This window comes from Neodothiora populina, assembly GCF_041146345.1.
Source record: "Neodothiora populina strain CPC 39397 chromosome Unknown canker_contig_12, whole genome shotgun sequence".
In the NCBI taxonomy this organism is placed as follows: domain Eukaryota; kingdom Fungi; phylum Ascomycota; class Dothideomycetes; order Dothideales; family Dothioraceae; genus Neodothiora; species Neodothiora populina.
The window spans coordinates 1962852-1977634 of NW_027191404.1; the positions used below are offsets into that span (position 1 = coordinate 1962852).

The 14783-nt window shown below is 52.4% G+C and overlaps 4 protein-coding genes across 4 annotated transcripts; 2 read left to right on the forward strand and 2 right to left on the reverse strand.

Annotated features, from left to right (window-relative positions):
• Positions 1–982: 982 nt before the first annotated feature.
• AAFC00_001335 (uncharacterized protein) lies at positions 983–2233 on the forward strand (the record flags this gene model as incomplete). Its single annotated transcript, XM_069340512.1, has 1 exon — positions 983–2233. The coding sequence occupies one exon, from the start codon at positions 983–985 to the stop codon at positions 2231–2233; it is 1251 nt and encodes a 416-aa protein (XP_069203982.1).
• Positions 2234–3561: 1328 nt separating this feature from the next.
• Positions 3562–4608, reverse strand: AAFC00_001336 (uncharacterized protein; the record flags this gene model as incomplete). The annotated part of the gene is made up of 1 exon (XM_069340513.1): positions 3562–4608. One exon carries the CDS (start codon positions 4606–4608, stop codon positions 3562–3564), a length of 1047 nt encoding a protein of 348 aa, XP_069203983.1.
• A 1316-nt stretch (positions 4609–5924) lies between these two features.
• AAFC00_001337 (uncharacterized protein) lies at positions 5925–8992 on the forward strand (the record flags this gene model as incomplete). The annotated part of the gene is made up of 2 exons (XM_069340514.1): positions 5925–6195; positions 6255–8992. 2 exons carry the CDS (start codon positions 5925–5927, stop codon positions 8990–8992), a joined length of 3009 nt encoding a protein of 1002 aa, XP_069203984.1.
• A 517-nt stretch (positions 8993–9509) lies between these two features.
• Positions 9510–13810, reverse strand: AAFC00_001338 (uncharacterized protein; the record flags this gene model as incomplete). The annotated part of the gene is made up of 6 exons (XM_069340515.1): positions 9510–9557; positions 9764–10997; positions 11053–11111; positions 11168–11713; positions 11768–13657; positions 13763–13810. The coding sequence occupies 6 exons, from the start codon at positions 13808–13810 to the stop codon at positions 9510–9512; spliced, it is 3825 nt and encodes a 1274-aa protein (XP_069203985.1).
• Between the last annotated feature and the right edge of the window lie 973 nt (positions 13811–14783).

Below are 14783 nucleotides of genomic sequence, written 5' to 3' on the forward strand. Positions count from 1 at the left end.
AGACGAGTTGGACACTCCGCACATGCACCTTACTATGTCTGAGATCACTTTACATGCACAGCACCAGCTATGTTCTTTGGCGAATATAACAACGAATCTTATGCTTCGTCTCGATGCAACGCAGACAAAGTAATTGAACCAGGTAATCAATACTTGTGTAGCCTGACACGAGGCTCAATAGCAAAGATACTCCAGACGGTTTTCCATCATCCGAGAGTCAACCGACGAGGGCCGAAAAGACGTCAGGACGCCCCGCCAAGAAGTACAAGGATAGAGCCAGCGACGGACCAGACGAGCTAGAATATTAATGGCTGGCGATGATGTACTGTACAGTACTACTGTCGGTAGTTCTTGGAGGCTATGACTCTGTGTACATCATACACAGTATCAAAATCGACGGATTCTCTGCTCTGTACATTATTGCGACCACTACTATCTTGTGCGCCCTGGCGTTGATTTAGTCAACAGCTGCTGCTCTGCGACCGCATTACATTACCGAAGTTGGCCAGCTGAGCTTCGACGAGGCTCGCTGTAGTGGTGCAGTGCAGTCTTATCATTAGAGTGTGACACATACACACCAACAACTGCGGCAGTGCAAAGGGTTCCAGCAAAGGGGGTGGACTTCCTGTAAGGAAATTGGCAGACTTGAGACTTGATGCGATACCCATGCTCACCTCTGCGGCTGAGCGCTTCGCATAGGAGAAGCCATCACGCATCTCTTCCATTACTCTCTTGCAATATCGACCTTTTACCAGGCGGCCAAGCACACGACCGACAAAAGCAACAGCTGCGCAGCTCCAGAAGTGCGGCGCACGTTGCTTGTAGTAGTATTAGTAGTGATACTAACAACACAACCACGTATAATCACAACAATCTCAGGCGTCTTGTCGCACGTCGTTCGCGCCACAATTGGTCACAACTTGCCCATCAGGCACGCACTCCTTTGCTCTCAACCACGATCGCTGCTGCGAACACGACAATAATGTCGTCGACGTCGACTTCTCTGAACCCAGCGCAGGCGCGGGGCCACATGGGCCATTCTCACGGCCACGGACATCACCATCACCATCACGACAGCACATTTCTGACTTCTACTGACAAGAATGATCCCGGTGTCAAAATCACCAGAATCGGACTCTATGTCAATCTGGGCATGGCCATTGCGAAAGCTGCAGGTGGCTATGCCTTTAATTCCCAAGCACTCACTGCCGACGCCGTCCACTCTCTCACCGATCTCATCTCTGACTTTACCACACTCGCTACCATTTCTTACTCTATTCGCTCTCCCACCACGAGGTTTCCTCTCGGTTATGGCAAGATTGAATCCTTGGGCGCACTTGGCGTTTCTGGACTGCTCCTCTCAGGCGGTATCATGATTGGTCTTCAAGCAGTCGTGGCACTCTGTCAGCAATTCTTTCCTGATCTCGCACACATAATGCATGACTTGGGTCTGTTCGGACACGGACACGGTCACAGCCACTCACACGGCGCCGAGGACTTTGGCCCCAACGTCAACGCCGCATGGCTTGCCGGAGGCAGCATATTGATCAAAGAGTGGCTGTATCGCGCCACGATGAAAGTAGCCAAGGAGAAGAGAAGTTCCGTGCTGGCCAGCAACGCCTACCACCACCGCGTCGACAGTCTGACTGCGTTTGTCGCCCTCGCCACCATCTGCGCCAGCCACTTACTCCCCAACGCCGCCTGGTTGGACCCCGTCGGCGGTCTGATCATCTCCGGAATGATCGTGCAAGCAGGCTACGGAAACACAAAGCTCGCGCTCCTCGAGCTCGCCGACGTCAGTGTCGACGAGGAGATCAGATCCTCAGCCGAAGCCGCCGCGCGACGAGCACTGAGCGAATTCGAAGGCGGCGACGGCTCGTTCGGCGACGACGTCGTCGTGCAAGGCATCAAGAGCGGGCAGAACTTCCTCGTCGAAGTCTCGATCAGCATCCCTGGGAACTGGACCGTGGACCAGAGCAGAGCCGTCGAGGACAAAGTGCGTCAAGCGATCGGCGACGACGTCAAGGGCGTCAAGAGAGTCAGTGTGCGCTTTGCGACTATCGAGACTGAAGGAGATGCGTTTGCGAGGGAGTTTGTCACGCCCAAGAAGACGGAAGGAACAGCAGCGGGACAGGAGCATGACGATCATGAACACGAGCACGAGCACGAGCATGGACACAGTCATGACTCGACCTCCTCTTCTTCTCAGTCCAACGTCACGAAACGAAAGTAGAGGGAAAAGAAAAGCGAAAGAAAGCAAAACGGAAACAAAGCAAAGAAATGGACACTCTACAAACCTAGATGATACATCCACGCTTCTCCAGAGAAACCGAGAGGTAAAGCAGAAGAAGGAAAGAAGCAAGCTCGTCCAGCCTTTGGATCCCTTTTGTCCTTCTACTCGCTTTCGCTATGACGCAGCAGTCGTTTCCTGCATCACGGAAATACCAGTCATGAGAAGAGCAAGAAACGTTCCGGTTTCCTCAAGAAAACAGAGAGAAAAAGTCCTTCTGTTTGGGGATCCAGAAATGGTATCCAGAAGAGGGGCGGGCAGTGTCAAGAGCAAAAAGCAGAGATCGAGAGCGCTATGCACGTCAATCTAGAGTCCAGACTGAAAGTATTGTTCAAGAAATGGAAATGGAATGTCAGCCTTGTGTTCTGCTGACTGTTACTTTGCTCATAGAGCGTAAGTGTTCGTGTGTTTTGTGTATCGAGAGACAATGGTTTGGTACCTAGGTTGGTAAATAGATTCGGTAGGTTGACTGGACAAGCAGACTAGATACCTTGCTTGGGCAGTAAGCACGCATATACATAGCACAAGATCCAGAAAAAGGCGAAACATGAGACGGAATCCTACGTGACTCGCTTAGAGTTTGTTGACTTTTTTGGTTTTGATTTAGTTTCTCTTCAGAAATGGGTTATTTGCTTTTCCCCTTTTGCTAGCTTGCTTGCTTTATTTTTTCCCATCTAGTCGTTTCAGACGACTGGAATTGTGGGAGTCGTAGGGTTGTTCTGTTTCTCCCGCGCACTTCTTGTCTTTCCTCGTCCTGTTGGGGCTCCCTCATGGAGAAGAACTGCTGCTACGTCAAAAATGTCTACAATACTTTGTTCCCTGTTCTGTCTGCCTTTGGCGCGTCAAGTCGTGGCGGCTATGGATCGCCTCGACGATACGTGAACATCAGTGTCCCAGCGGACTGGCCTCCTCTGACGTGGTCGCGTTCTGGTATGTGTGGTTGGCACACGCCTAGGTCGCATGCAATGGTCGGTCTGGCCGACTTGTGCATTTTGCCAAGTCTACCTGGATGGGTGTGGCGATGATGGCCTGTCATGGTGCATGCCTTTTCCGACTCTTTCATTTTTTTTGGCATTGGCTCGTTCCTTCCTAATGCCGCCGATTTCGTCCATATGTGACGGTGGCTTTGGATGGGATTGTTTGAGGAAGACCGTCGTCTCTTACATCGTCTGGATTACAGTACGCCAGACGGCATGTCGGACGCCCTCTCGAGTATTGTCTTGACAACAATGATTTTGCTTTCATAAGCTGGCTCAATCGAGACCAAACTCTCACGGTGGGTCCTTTTCCATGTCGGTATCGTGAGTTTCGAGCAGAGTGCTCGCGTCGCTTGTCGGCGGTATCTGCTCGAGTTCGTAGCCTTCGCTCCTCTGAACCAGACTGACGTAGTAATCAACCAGCACCTCGGGCTTGGGTACAATCCGCCATTGAACCTTTTGAAGAAACTCCATCTCCAGCGTGGCCAGTTCGCCAGTAGTGATACCCCCTATACGTGCGTAGGTTGGGTTCGTCCAGAAGCTGTCGCTCAGGCCTTTAGATGCGACAGTCGCGGCGGTGATCAGAAAACGATGGACTGTCAGACTGCTGACGTTGAAAGCTGGGTACATGGCGCAAAGGCGGTCAATGTAATAGACCATTGATAACAAAATGGGAGGTGAGAGTGTCGCGTGTTGTATCAGACGCTGGAGGTAGTCATGACACGAGATGCCAGGAGGCGCTCTGGAATGAAACCTAGTGAGGCGACCGTTCAGTGGAATGTGATCGTTGAGTTGAATCAGCTCCAGAAGCATGTTGCTTATGAGGTGACCGAGGTGCTTTGGGTCGCAGGTCTCGTATTTGATGGGCATTATCTTGACATCTTCTGCGGTACGCGCGCGCTTGGAAGCTGAAGGCGACATGTCGGGATCTTGGGCTGGCGGCGTGGTGGTGGTTGTGGTGGTGGCATCTGCACCAGAAGGTGCAGCGGAGCTGTGTCCATTGTGCATAGCAGTGTGTTCGTGAAGGTGAGAATCATCAGGAGCTTGCTGAGGATGTGCAGTTTCCCCGAGGGTTGAGGAGGTCATGGGAGATTCGGCAGGAGCGTCCTTGCGCTTCGCAGGTGCGGTGGGAGGGAGACCTTTTGGGGTATACTGGGTGCCAGCATCGGCGGTCTGTGGCTTTGGAGAAGGGGTAGGTCTGGAGTATCGAGGCGACTGGATAGGGACGGTGATGGCGGTATGAGATCTGGAAGGCTTCTGGGTAGTAGTGGCGTAGTGGGCCAAAGGGTGCAAAGCACGGGGAGAGATGGCCGAAGATGGCGAAGATGTCAGAGTTGACATGTAGGAGTGGTGGCGGCAGCGCTTATAAGTATGCTAGTGCTCGGTGTAGGTAGCAATCATAAGTATGCTAGTGCTGGGTGCAGGTGATGAGAAGGCAGGGAGAGATTGGTGCGAGCGCTGCGCATAATTATCGTGGATTGTGCAGCTGAACGGGGCCACGACAAACAGACAGACAGACAGACAGGCAGGCGATGGTGGAAGAACAAGAGTCAAGAGCAGTAACGAGTGAGCTACTAGTAGACTTTGATGGTTTTGCTGTCGGTGTTGCTGCACTGAATGGAGATGGTATAGAGGAAACGACGGAAGGGAAGGTGACAAAAGAAATGAGAATTGCCTCTAGAGGCAGGTGGAACTGGAGATTATGTCGACAAGAATATCAATGGCGAAAGATGTGGCGGTCAGAGTCCAAGCAAAAGTTCACCAAAAGCTCTAGTGCATTTCTGGCTAGGATGCGCTGGAATCTGCACTTTCTTGTAATTCTATCAGGATCCAGAATAACCCATGGGAGATACAAGTATCTTTATTATCAGTCTACCTATCAAGTGCGGTAAGTGAGGAGGATGCCTGTCGCCCAAAGGACAGAGCCACGTGCGCCATTGTAGAGTCTGGATTAGATGAATGCCAAGCCATTTCTGCTTCGTATCTGGCCACCATCACATCCATGGATGACTCTGATCCAACTTTATTGTGTTGTCTTGCGGTCCAACAGCGGAGTCTCATGTGCTGTACTGCAAATCATGGCCGAGTCGGCATCGCCCTATCTGATACGTAGTTCAGAATGATAGTGCATCACAAATGGATGCAATCGCAGTCTAGGTTGGCTTGACGTGCGCACCTTGTAGGGCTGAAACCAAGTATTTGTGCGGCGGGCGGCGGGCTTTTGCTAGCACTCGATTATAATAATGGATGTTGCTGTATGACAACCGCCCCGTGCAAATCAGACAAACACGACGCAATGATTCCCCAGATTCGTCTCATCTTGTAAAGTGGTATGCCCGGAGTTATCGTTTATCGGGACAGTAGTACGGAAACTCTACTGTTCATGTTTCCCGAGCGGCAACAACTTGTGTGCACTTTCCCGTCCTGTACAGATATCTCTGTGTCTCAGTGTGCTCCAGACAGTAATTCGTCTGTAGTTTCCTGGCGACCCCGATAATCCTTCGGCATCTCACTGTACAGTAGACGCTCGGTCGCAGGACACGATGCGCCATTAGAGCGATAAGATACCCATTGCACTGCGGCTTCTGGCATACCGCCGTGTGACTGCCATCATCCCTCGTCGGACATAGCAGACGCACTACGAAACATACGACGACATGGTGCACCCGACATATCTGGTAGCTCTCCGCGAGCTAAAGACATGTACCGATCCCGAGGAGCAATCAAAGCTGCTGAGACTGCTGAAGAATGACATTGTCGGACATGCTCAGCGCAAAGACCAGATGGTCAGACATGGTCTGCTCGACCCATTGTCACGCATGCTACACGCTGCTACCACGGCCCCGACCAATGCCTCCTCATGCCACTTGACCAGCCACGATGAGATTCGCATGCAAGCGACTCTCATTGTTGGCAGCCTCGCCAATGGTACTTCTGTTCTTACCCACCTGCTTTTGCCAACACCCGCTGACCCAACATCTCTCCAGCCGGGCCAGCTTTTGTATCTCCCATCCTCGCGACAAACCTGCTCCAATCTCTTCTCCAACCTCTCCGCTCCCCCTACACTCCTGCCAAAATACTCGTTGCCACGTTAAGAGCTCTGGACAACCTCGTGACTGCCTGGGCTACCTTGGCGTCCACCTTTCCCGTGCATGCCCAACCTCCCTTGCCCGACCTGATACTCGACCCTATAACCGCCCACGGCATTCGTTCGATCTTGCGCCTGCATAGTCAAACGCCGTCGCACGCTGCAACCGCTACTTCGAATCAGCAGCTTGCTCTTGCATCTGACCTCATCACACACTGCTGTCTCCTGACGTCGGCGAGAAACTTGTTGGTCAAGGAAGGCGTACTGGATGCTCTGGCCGACATTCTAGCTTCATTTGCTTGGACACATACGGCAACATCAACCCACCCCGCCCCAGCTGCTTTCGACGCCCTCGTCCCCATGGCCAATGTCTTGAGCGCCGTCTCCGCCGTCATCGAGGGCTCCCACTACAGGTCACATCGATTGATATATTCGCCAGCGTTGAGGAAGGTTCTCTCGACGCCACAAGAGCGAGGCTTGCACGATGACCTACCCGGTCCAAACTTCCGTCAGCATCGCAAGCCGAGTGATGCCGTCTCTCTCGCCCATCTTCTCCCGTCAATCGTTGTCCAGAAGTCGACTTTCACCTCTTCCACCTTCCCTCCCTTCGCCTTGACCAATTCGCGCTTCCTCGTCGACCAGCCAGACATTGACCCGACCCCGCCTTCGCCTCTTTGCGCCTGGCTCATACACCTAGCGCGTTCCTCGACGGATCCTTCCTTCCGCCTGGCCGCTCTTCGTGCTCTCGCCCTCGTCAACCTTGCACTCGATGCCGACGCTGCCCCCATAAGGACCGACATTATACCCAGGCTCAAGGAGAGGGAGCGTCAGTTGGCCCTGTTAGCCGTCCCTATTGCGGTGAAATTGGTCAAAGACTCTGCCGATGCCTCCGCAGACCACGGCCGTAACGTCACCGAGCCCACCACAATCAGGAGCGAGGCATGCGCCGTGTTGGCGAAACTAATCAGAAACAATGTTGAGTTGCAGAAAGCTGCTCACAGCGCACAAGCCCACAAGTACATCATCCAGATACTGCGCAAATCTTTCGATCCTGTTTCCTTGGCCCGTCCCATGTGGTCGCCGCATCTGCATTCACTAGATCCTCAGTACGACTCATCACCACTGGCCACTCTTGGTGACGCCGGCCTGCCGCGCGAGGTCGTGGCTGCCATGAGATGTCGAGCCACCGCCTTGGAAGCCCTTGCGGCAATATCAGAGAGGGAAGACTCGATACGCAAGGATCTCATCGAGGCCGGCGCCGCTACCTACATCATCGACTCTCTGACCCCTTTCCCTGACTCTGTCCTGTCTGCAGCATCGCCTCCGACCGTCAAAGATGGAAACATCGTGCCCGTTGTCCTTGCCGCGTGTCAAGCAGCCACGGCTATGTCAAGGTCGGTCGGCAACTTGCGCACCAGTCTGATCGACGCGGGACTGGGGAAGCCAGTCCTCGCACTCCTGACGCATCCGAGCAACGCTGTGCAAATCGCTGCCACTGATGTTTCTATCAATCTGGTCCTAGACTTCAGTCCCATGCGGGAGGATCTTATCGCAGCCGGTGTAATACGAATCTTCTGCGCGCATGCCAAAAGATCGAGTCCCAAGCTTCGTCAGGCCTCCTTGTGGGGTCTCAAGCATCTGGTGCTGAACGCACCACCGCAGGTGAAGCGTGCCTGTCTCGAGGAGCTTGGCAGCGGCTGGCTCGTTCAGGTGATCAACGGCGAGCAGACAGAACCAGGTCACTCTCTGGGTCTCAGCTCGCCGAACGCGCAAGGAGAACAGGTTGACCTGCTCAACGCGCCCGACACAAATGAGATGAACATGGGGACGACGGAGAACGACGAAAGCGACGACGAGGACGTGGAAGTCATGTACGACCAGAACGGCACACCCTTTCAGTCCAGCGGTATCCGATCCACACTAAAATCAAATAGCCACAAAGCTCGCCTACGCGTGTTTCGCGAACAAGAGTTCAACACCGCCGTGCGAGCCAAACAAGACGACATCCTCATCCAAGAGCAAGCCTTGGATTTCGTCCGAAATTTGATCAACGGTGACGACAACATACCGATGATCGACCATCTGGACAGCACCATCGGCATAAATCGCGTATTGGACATGCTATACAACAAGCTCAAGCCAGCGTCTGCAGCATCACTCCACGGACCAGCGGCCACGCAGCAACAGCGACAACAACAAACAGCACCTCTCCAAACACCAAGCCGATCCACGGCGCCTCCATCATGGCAACCGCAAGAACTCGTACGCGCCGCGCTCGGAGTCCTGATCCACCTCGCCGCCGGCTCGACCATGGTGCAACAACAAGTCGTGGCCCAGCGGCAGCTCCTGACCGCCTGGCTGCCGCACTTCAACCACCCAGACCGCAACATCCGCGTCTCGAGCGTCTGGGTCGTCATCAACCTCACGTGGTCGGACACGGCAAACGACCGGGAAGACGCGCGGCGAAGAGCCGCAGAGCTGCGAGATGTGGGCATCGAGGCTCGAGTCAGAGCGCTCGCCACGGACGCGGATCTGGACATCAGAGAACGCGTCAAGACTGCTCTGAGGCAGATTGATGAGCTGATTGAAGGCGGAAGCAGGGCAGGAGGCGGGAGTGGTCTGGGACACCGACAGTGAGGGTTTTGTTTCTGTCAGGCTCTGTTGTAGATATCCGAAACGACCTTTCCTTGCGAGAGAAATGGCACTTGTGCGAGTATGAATAGCATCGTCCAACCGAATGTACAGTAGTTATTTCTGTTCCCGGTCAAACACTGTGTACGAATATCTCGCTTGTTCGTGATTCTACACTTTCTTCTCGCCCTGTCTCGCCTACCTATCAGCTTATATCTCTATCCTAGCCAGTGCGCTAAGAACAACCCCTCAATTTACTCTAGGAACAGCACCATTGCCTAAAACAGCATGTTCTGATCCACGGCGTGACTTGATCACACTATACCACTCTCTTCGCACAAGCCCTGGGGGATCCCCCATGTCGAATGTATTCACGACGAAATGCCAACTGTCAGAACCCTGCTGGCCTGAACTTGAGCATCGCCTTGTATTATCACATCACATCACTCTGCATAAAGGGCTAAAGTATGAGACGGCGAAATTTGATTCTGTTCGCTTATTAAGGCTGCTTGAAATGGATGGATTATAGGCGTCGGAGTAACATGAGTTTACTGCCTGCTCTGACGGTTTCCTGTTGAAGTGCATGATTGGTGTTAGCGAGTTTCTTCTCGAATTCTTTGGAGGTTGACTTGTAAAGACGGAGGGAGTGGGTCGTGACAAACGTAGAGGGCAAAGAGTGATGAGAGAAATTGAGCAGCTGGTCAGGCAAGGTGATGGAAATAGTGAAAGATGCAAGAACAGGGATGAGGATGAGGAAGAGGGAGGGGAAGGACTCACGCCGGCGGCCACCAAGATCTTTTCCACTCTGACTGATACTTTGCTTTCGTTACTGTTCTGACCTTGGGCCTCGGTCGACGATGATGATGATGACGACGACTTGCCTTGTCGTATGATCTCGTCCATCGGCAGACAGATATTAATCTCCAACTTCATAGCTTCGAGAACCGCGAGGACGGTTTGTTTGCTTGGTCTTTGACTCGAGGCGTCTTTGTCTCCGTCATCGCCGAGGATCTGGTTCTCGGCGACAAGGAATTTCCATATATTCGCGTCCGTGGGCGCTTCGATGGTGATGATGGCTGGGTCAGCGAGCAGAGCGTCGATGGCGTTCTCGTCTGGTTTGGATTTACTCCTCTCCTCGCGCCACAGTCTCAGACTCTCTGCTTCTGCGTCTGTCGTTTCCTGCTGCGCGATCGCCTGCCGCTTTCGACGCTCCGAGACTGCGGCTTCGGTGTCTTCCAGCAACTTGTTATGCTCGGCCATGTCGAACACGACGTCTTCGTACTCCCACCCGTAGGCGCCGCGGCTGAAGAGTGCCAGTTTCTCCTCGAGATCTGCCTCGCTGACTTCGTAGTATGTGATCAGATCGAAATCTTCGAATAGCCAGGGCTTGGATGGCGAAAAGCCGGATCGCGTGCCCATCATGTCGAAACAGGGTATCGTCCGTCCTGTCATCTGATAGCCACCTGGGGAGTCGACAGGATAGAGACTCATGCATGATCCGCCCCATGATACTGTGCCTGCTGGAGTATAGACACGTGACGGATTTTGCTTCGGACACGACATGCGATGTAGAGGGTTTACAGGGAGAGAAACGGTGTTGCCGCAGAAGAAACCTACCACCACTGCCATGAACGTACCTGTCAAATAGATTTGTTTCAACTCTTCGGGGGTAAAGGCGTTGTTGCGAGCTACGAAGCTCAGATTGTCGGGAAGGTAGGGGGCGTGTGGTCGTTGCGTCTCCATGTATCGCTTTATCGCTTCTTTCTGCTCTTTGGATTCGAAGGCTATAGGGAGGCGAAAACGACGACACGGCACTTTTGCGTCTCTTAGATCACCAAGACGCGTTTCGAGGTTCTGGAGGTGTGAGATGAGCTGTGGGCGGTCGACTTTGAGCCCATCGTAGAATAGCGTAATAGATGTGCAACAGCCAACAGTGTTGATCAAGCCATCCTTGAGCCATTCGGGTGCATCAGTCGCATGCAAGACCTTTTCTAGAGCGGTTACACGACAACTATTATCCGGTCAGCTAAGTTCTGCTCTCCTTGAAACTTGATAAAAACAAGTACCGATGATTGAGATCAAATTGCTCGTTACCGTATTCGACAATGATATAGTCATCACCGCCCTGATCGGTACGTCAGTAACTTCGATATACACAATAACATGACGATGTCTTCTCACTTGTCGATATCGCACTTGAGGCTGGCTTCTTTGAGCAGCTCTTTCCCAAACAATCGACTTCTCAAGCGTAGCGTCGGCCACTTCGAAATCCGCTTGGATAGGAGTGATATGGCCAGTCTCCCCATCGGTAGCAATCGCCTCCTCAACGAGATCCAGAAACGTCTCAACTCGTCTCCGTAATGCGAGTGCCGAGTCCAGAGTGACTTTCTTGTATCTAAGCGTATCACCTGCTTTGACCTGGCCCAGTTTCCACCACTCAGCCTTGATAATTACATTGCTCGAGACGAAGCCACCGAAGTTTGGCGCATCGACAGGGAATATGCATGGGTCGTCACCTGTCCAATTGAGAGCTCCTAAAGGATACCCGTATTCTACCAGATTGCTGGGGTGTGCGCCGCCCTCCCCACCATCTTTCCTGGAGAATTTGGGCACAGGTCCTACCAACCTTATGCCACTTCGACTTGCGTTGTGCGAGATTTTCCACTCGGAATTGTAGATCATATCAATGTCTTCTGGGGTGAAATAACCTTCGTCATGTGGACCAGCCTAGACCATTTTCAGTTCGTCGGTATCTGATTTGGTCCTCTGGGCAGATCGTACCATTGTCATTATTTTCCAATCGTGGGCATAGGTTGGTCGAAGGGCTTCCTGGAGAGTCGCTGGCTCACGAAGTGCGGCAGGAATATGTCCTGTCATCGCAAGAAGGTCACCCGGAGCAAGTGCTCTACCTTGGTAGCCTCCGATACTTACAAGAGGTGAGGTACTCTTTGAGCCAAAGTAGGTTGGTACTGCAGGCAAGCCGCCGTATATAGCAAGATATGCTCTACATCCGGGGCCCGTGGTCTTACCAATCTTGAGGCTTTGACCCGCTTCGACACAGGTTCGAGTCCACATTGGAATTGCCTGACCATCAAGTGTATGCTCCATGGTCGCACCTGTCAGTGCAATGACTGCGGGCTGTATGAAACGCAGTTCGGGTCCGGTCAGCGTGATCTCGAGGCCTTCGGTCCCACGCTTGTTGCCCACAAGCATGTTCGCAAGGCTGAACGCCACTGGATCCATCGGTCCAGCTTGCGGGATGCCTTTGCCAACTGCCGGGCGGCCTGGTAGATCTTGTACTAATGTGTACGCTCCAGCTGAGATCACGTCGATAGCAGCGGGCTTGAAATCGAAGTCAGTAAGAAACTTTGTGAGAGTGTGGCCAGCTTTGAACTTTTCGTTCTCAAGAATTGCTGCTAAGAACTCCAGGTTCGTGGGAGGCCCACATATCCGTGAATCGGTTAGGATATGCTGCAGAGATGATACCACGTCTGGTCGGGTATCCCTGCGGCACATGACTTTGGCAATGAGAGGATCGTAATTCGGAGTGATGGTAGATCCCGTGTACACCCACGTATCAATTCGAGCTGGAACGTCTGGCCATTCAACCGCTTGCAAAAGACCAGGAGATGGTGCAAAGTTTCGAGCTGGGTTCTCTGCGTAAATTCGAGCTTCTACGGCGGCACCTTTGGGTGGAATTGACTGCAGAGATTTGAGACTGTCAACAGAGAGTCCTCCCTGGCCTGACAGCTCAGCATCGGCTTGTTGTAGCATCAGCTTGACAAGATCTATATCGTAGCATAGCTCTGTAATGCCATGCTCAACCTGAAGTCTGGTGTTCATCTCGAGGAAGAAGTAATCGCCAGACTCGTCGTCCACCAGATACTCCACAGTTCCGACAGAACCATACCTAACAGATTCAGCAAGACTGATGGCGGCACTAGTAAGTTTTTCCCTCAAATTTGGATGCTTCTCAACGAATGGACTCGGACACTCCTCAATGACCTTTTGATGTCTCCGTTGAATCGAGCATTCTCTTTCACCGAAATGGATTGCCTTTCCTTGGCCATTGCCGAGTACTTGGACCTCAATATGATGACTAGCAGGGTAGTACTTCTCGATAAAGAGACCTGCGTTACCGAACAAAGACCTTCCCCTAGACTGTACCATTTGGAAGCCTTCGATAACCTCGGCGTTCGTCATACAAGTGACCAAACCCATACCACCGCCTCCTCCAGTTGCTTTTAGCATCACGGGGAAGCCTATATTCTCGGCGGCGGTTACAGCCTCATCAGCGCTCTCGACTAGACCTTTTGTGCCCGGCACAATGGGCACGCCGGCCTTTTCAGCTAGTCCACGAGCAACATGCTTAACGCCGAATGCCTCGATGGCTTCTGGACTGGGCCCACACCAGGAAATACCAGCGCTCTTTACTTTGCGAGCAAAGTCTGCATTCTCGGACAAGAATCCATAACCAGGAATGATAGCATCAGCGCCTTTGTCTTTGGCAATAGCGATTATGTTATCGCCATCTGTGTAGACAGAAGAGCTGTGACCCTGTAGCAGCACCGCCTGATCAGCCGAAGAGACATGGCTCGATGCTGCATCTGCTTCGGAATATATGCTTATGGTTCTGATCCCTAGCGACTTTGCTGTTCTGATTATGCGAACCTGGTGGTCAAATTGTTAGGAAAAAGAGCGTCGGAGTTAAGGAGATATCATTATACATATGACGATGCTCGTCGCGAACGTCAGATGCCAAGAAAACAAACATACAGCTATCTCGCCTCTGTTGGCGATGAGTAAGGTCTTGAGACTTTCCATTGAGTATACTAAACACTCTGTAAATGTCTCTTTTGACTTATACAAAAAAAAAGAACCTACTTGACAGTGCCTGGAAGAACATATATCCCATCTGCAAGGATACCAGTACTCGCCTCATAGGATAGATCATCGGCCGAAGGGCAACCATCCCCGCTGATCTACAAATGTACATATTACATTCGATAAGAGAGACTCATAGATAGGCCACAGAGTCCGATCACAGCGGTCTCTTACAACGAGCAACAATAGTATTGTGTCACAGCTCGAGTCAAGTCCTGGCTGAATCTTCTACGTCTGCAATTTGCTTCCTCTCTCTCTGTCTCTTTACCCAGTATTCCTTCATACCACAGTGACACGATGCTGCAGCCTCTACAGCGTAAAGTACACATCAATGTTGACCTCGGCGAGGGCTATGGCAACTTCAAGTGCGGGCCGGATGATGAGTTGATTCCGATGATAGATCATGCCAATGTATGTAAAGTGCTATAGTGATGACCAGTGGTAAGCATACACAATTGACTGACCAGGCTTCCAGATCGCATGTGGTGAGTCAACGAGCAACGAGAGCATCCTGCTTGCCTTGAGCCCTCACCAGAGAACACAATTAAATACGAATCAGCTATAGTCCACTATACAACTGATCATATAACCCAGGCTTCCACGCCGGCGACCCAGTGATAATGCAAAACACCGTCCGAGCCTGTACTGCGCGCCCCCACTCCTCCCATCTCTCCTCTCCTCCTCCTTGCGATACTGACATCTCCCTCACCCCAAAGGCAAAAAGCACAACATAGCGATCGGCGCCCACCCAGGCCTACCAGACATCCAAGGCTTCGGCCGACGCGAGATGAAGCTCACGCCCGAAGAATTGACCGCGCTGGTGCGATATCAAGTCGGCGCACTGAAGGGCTTCCTCGACGCCGAGGGCGTGCCTTTGCATCATGTCAAGCCGCATGGCGTGCTATACGGTAAG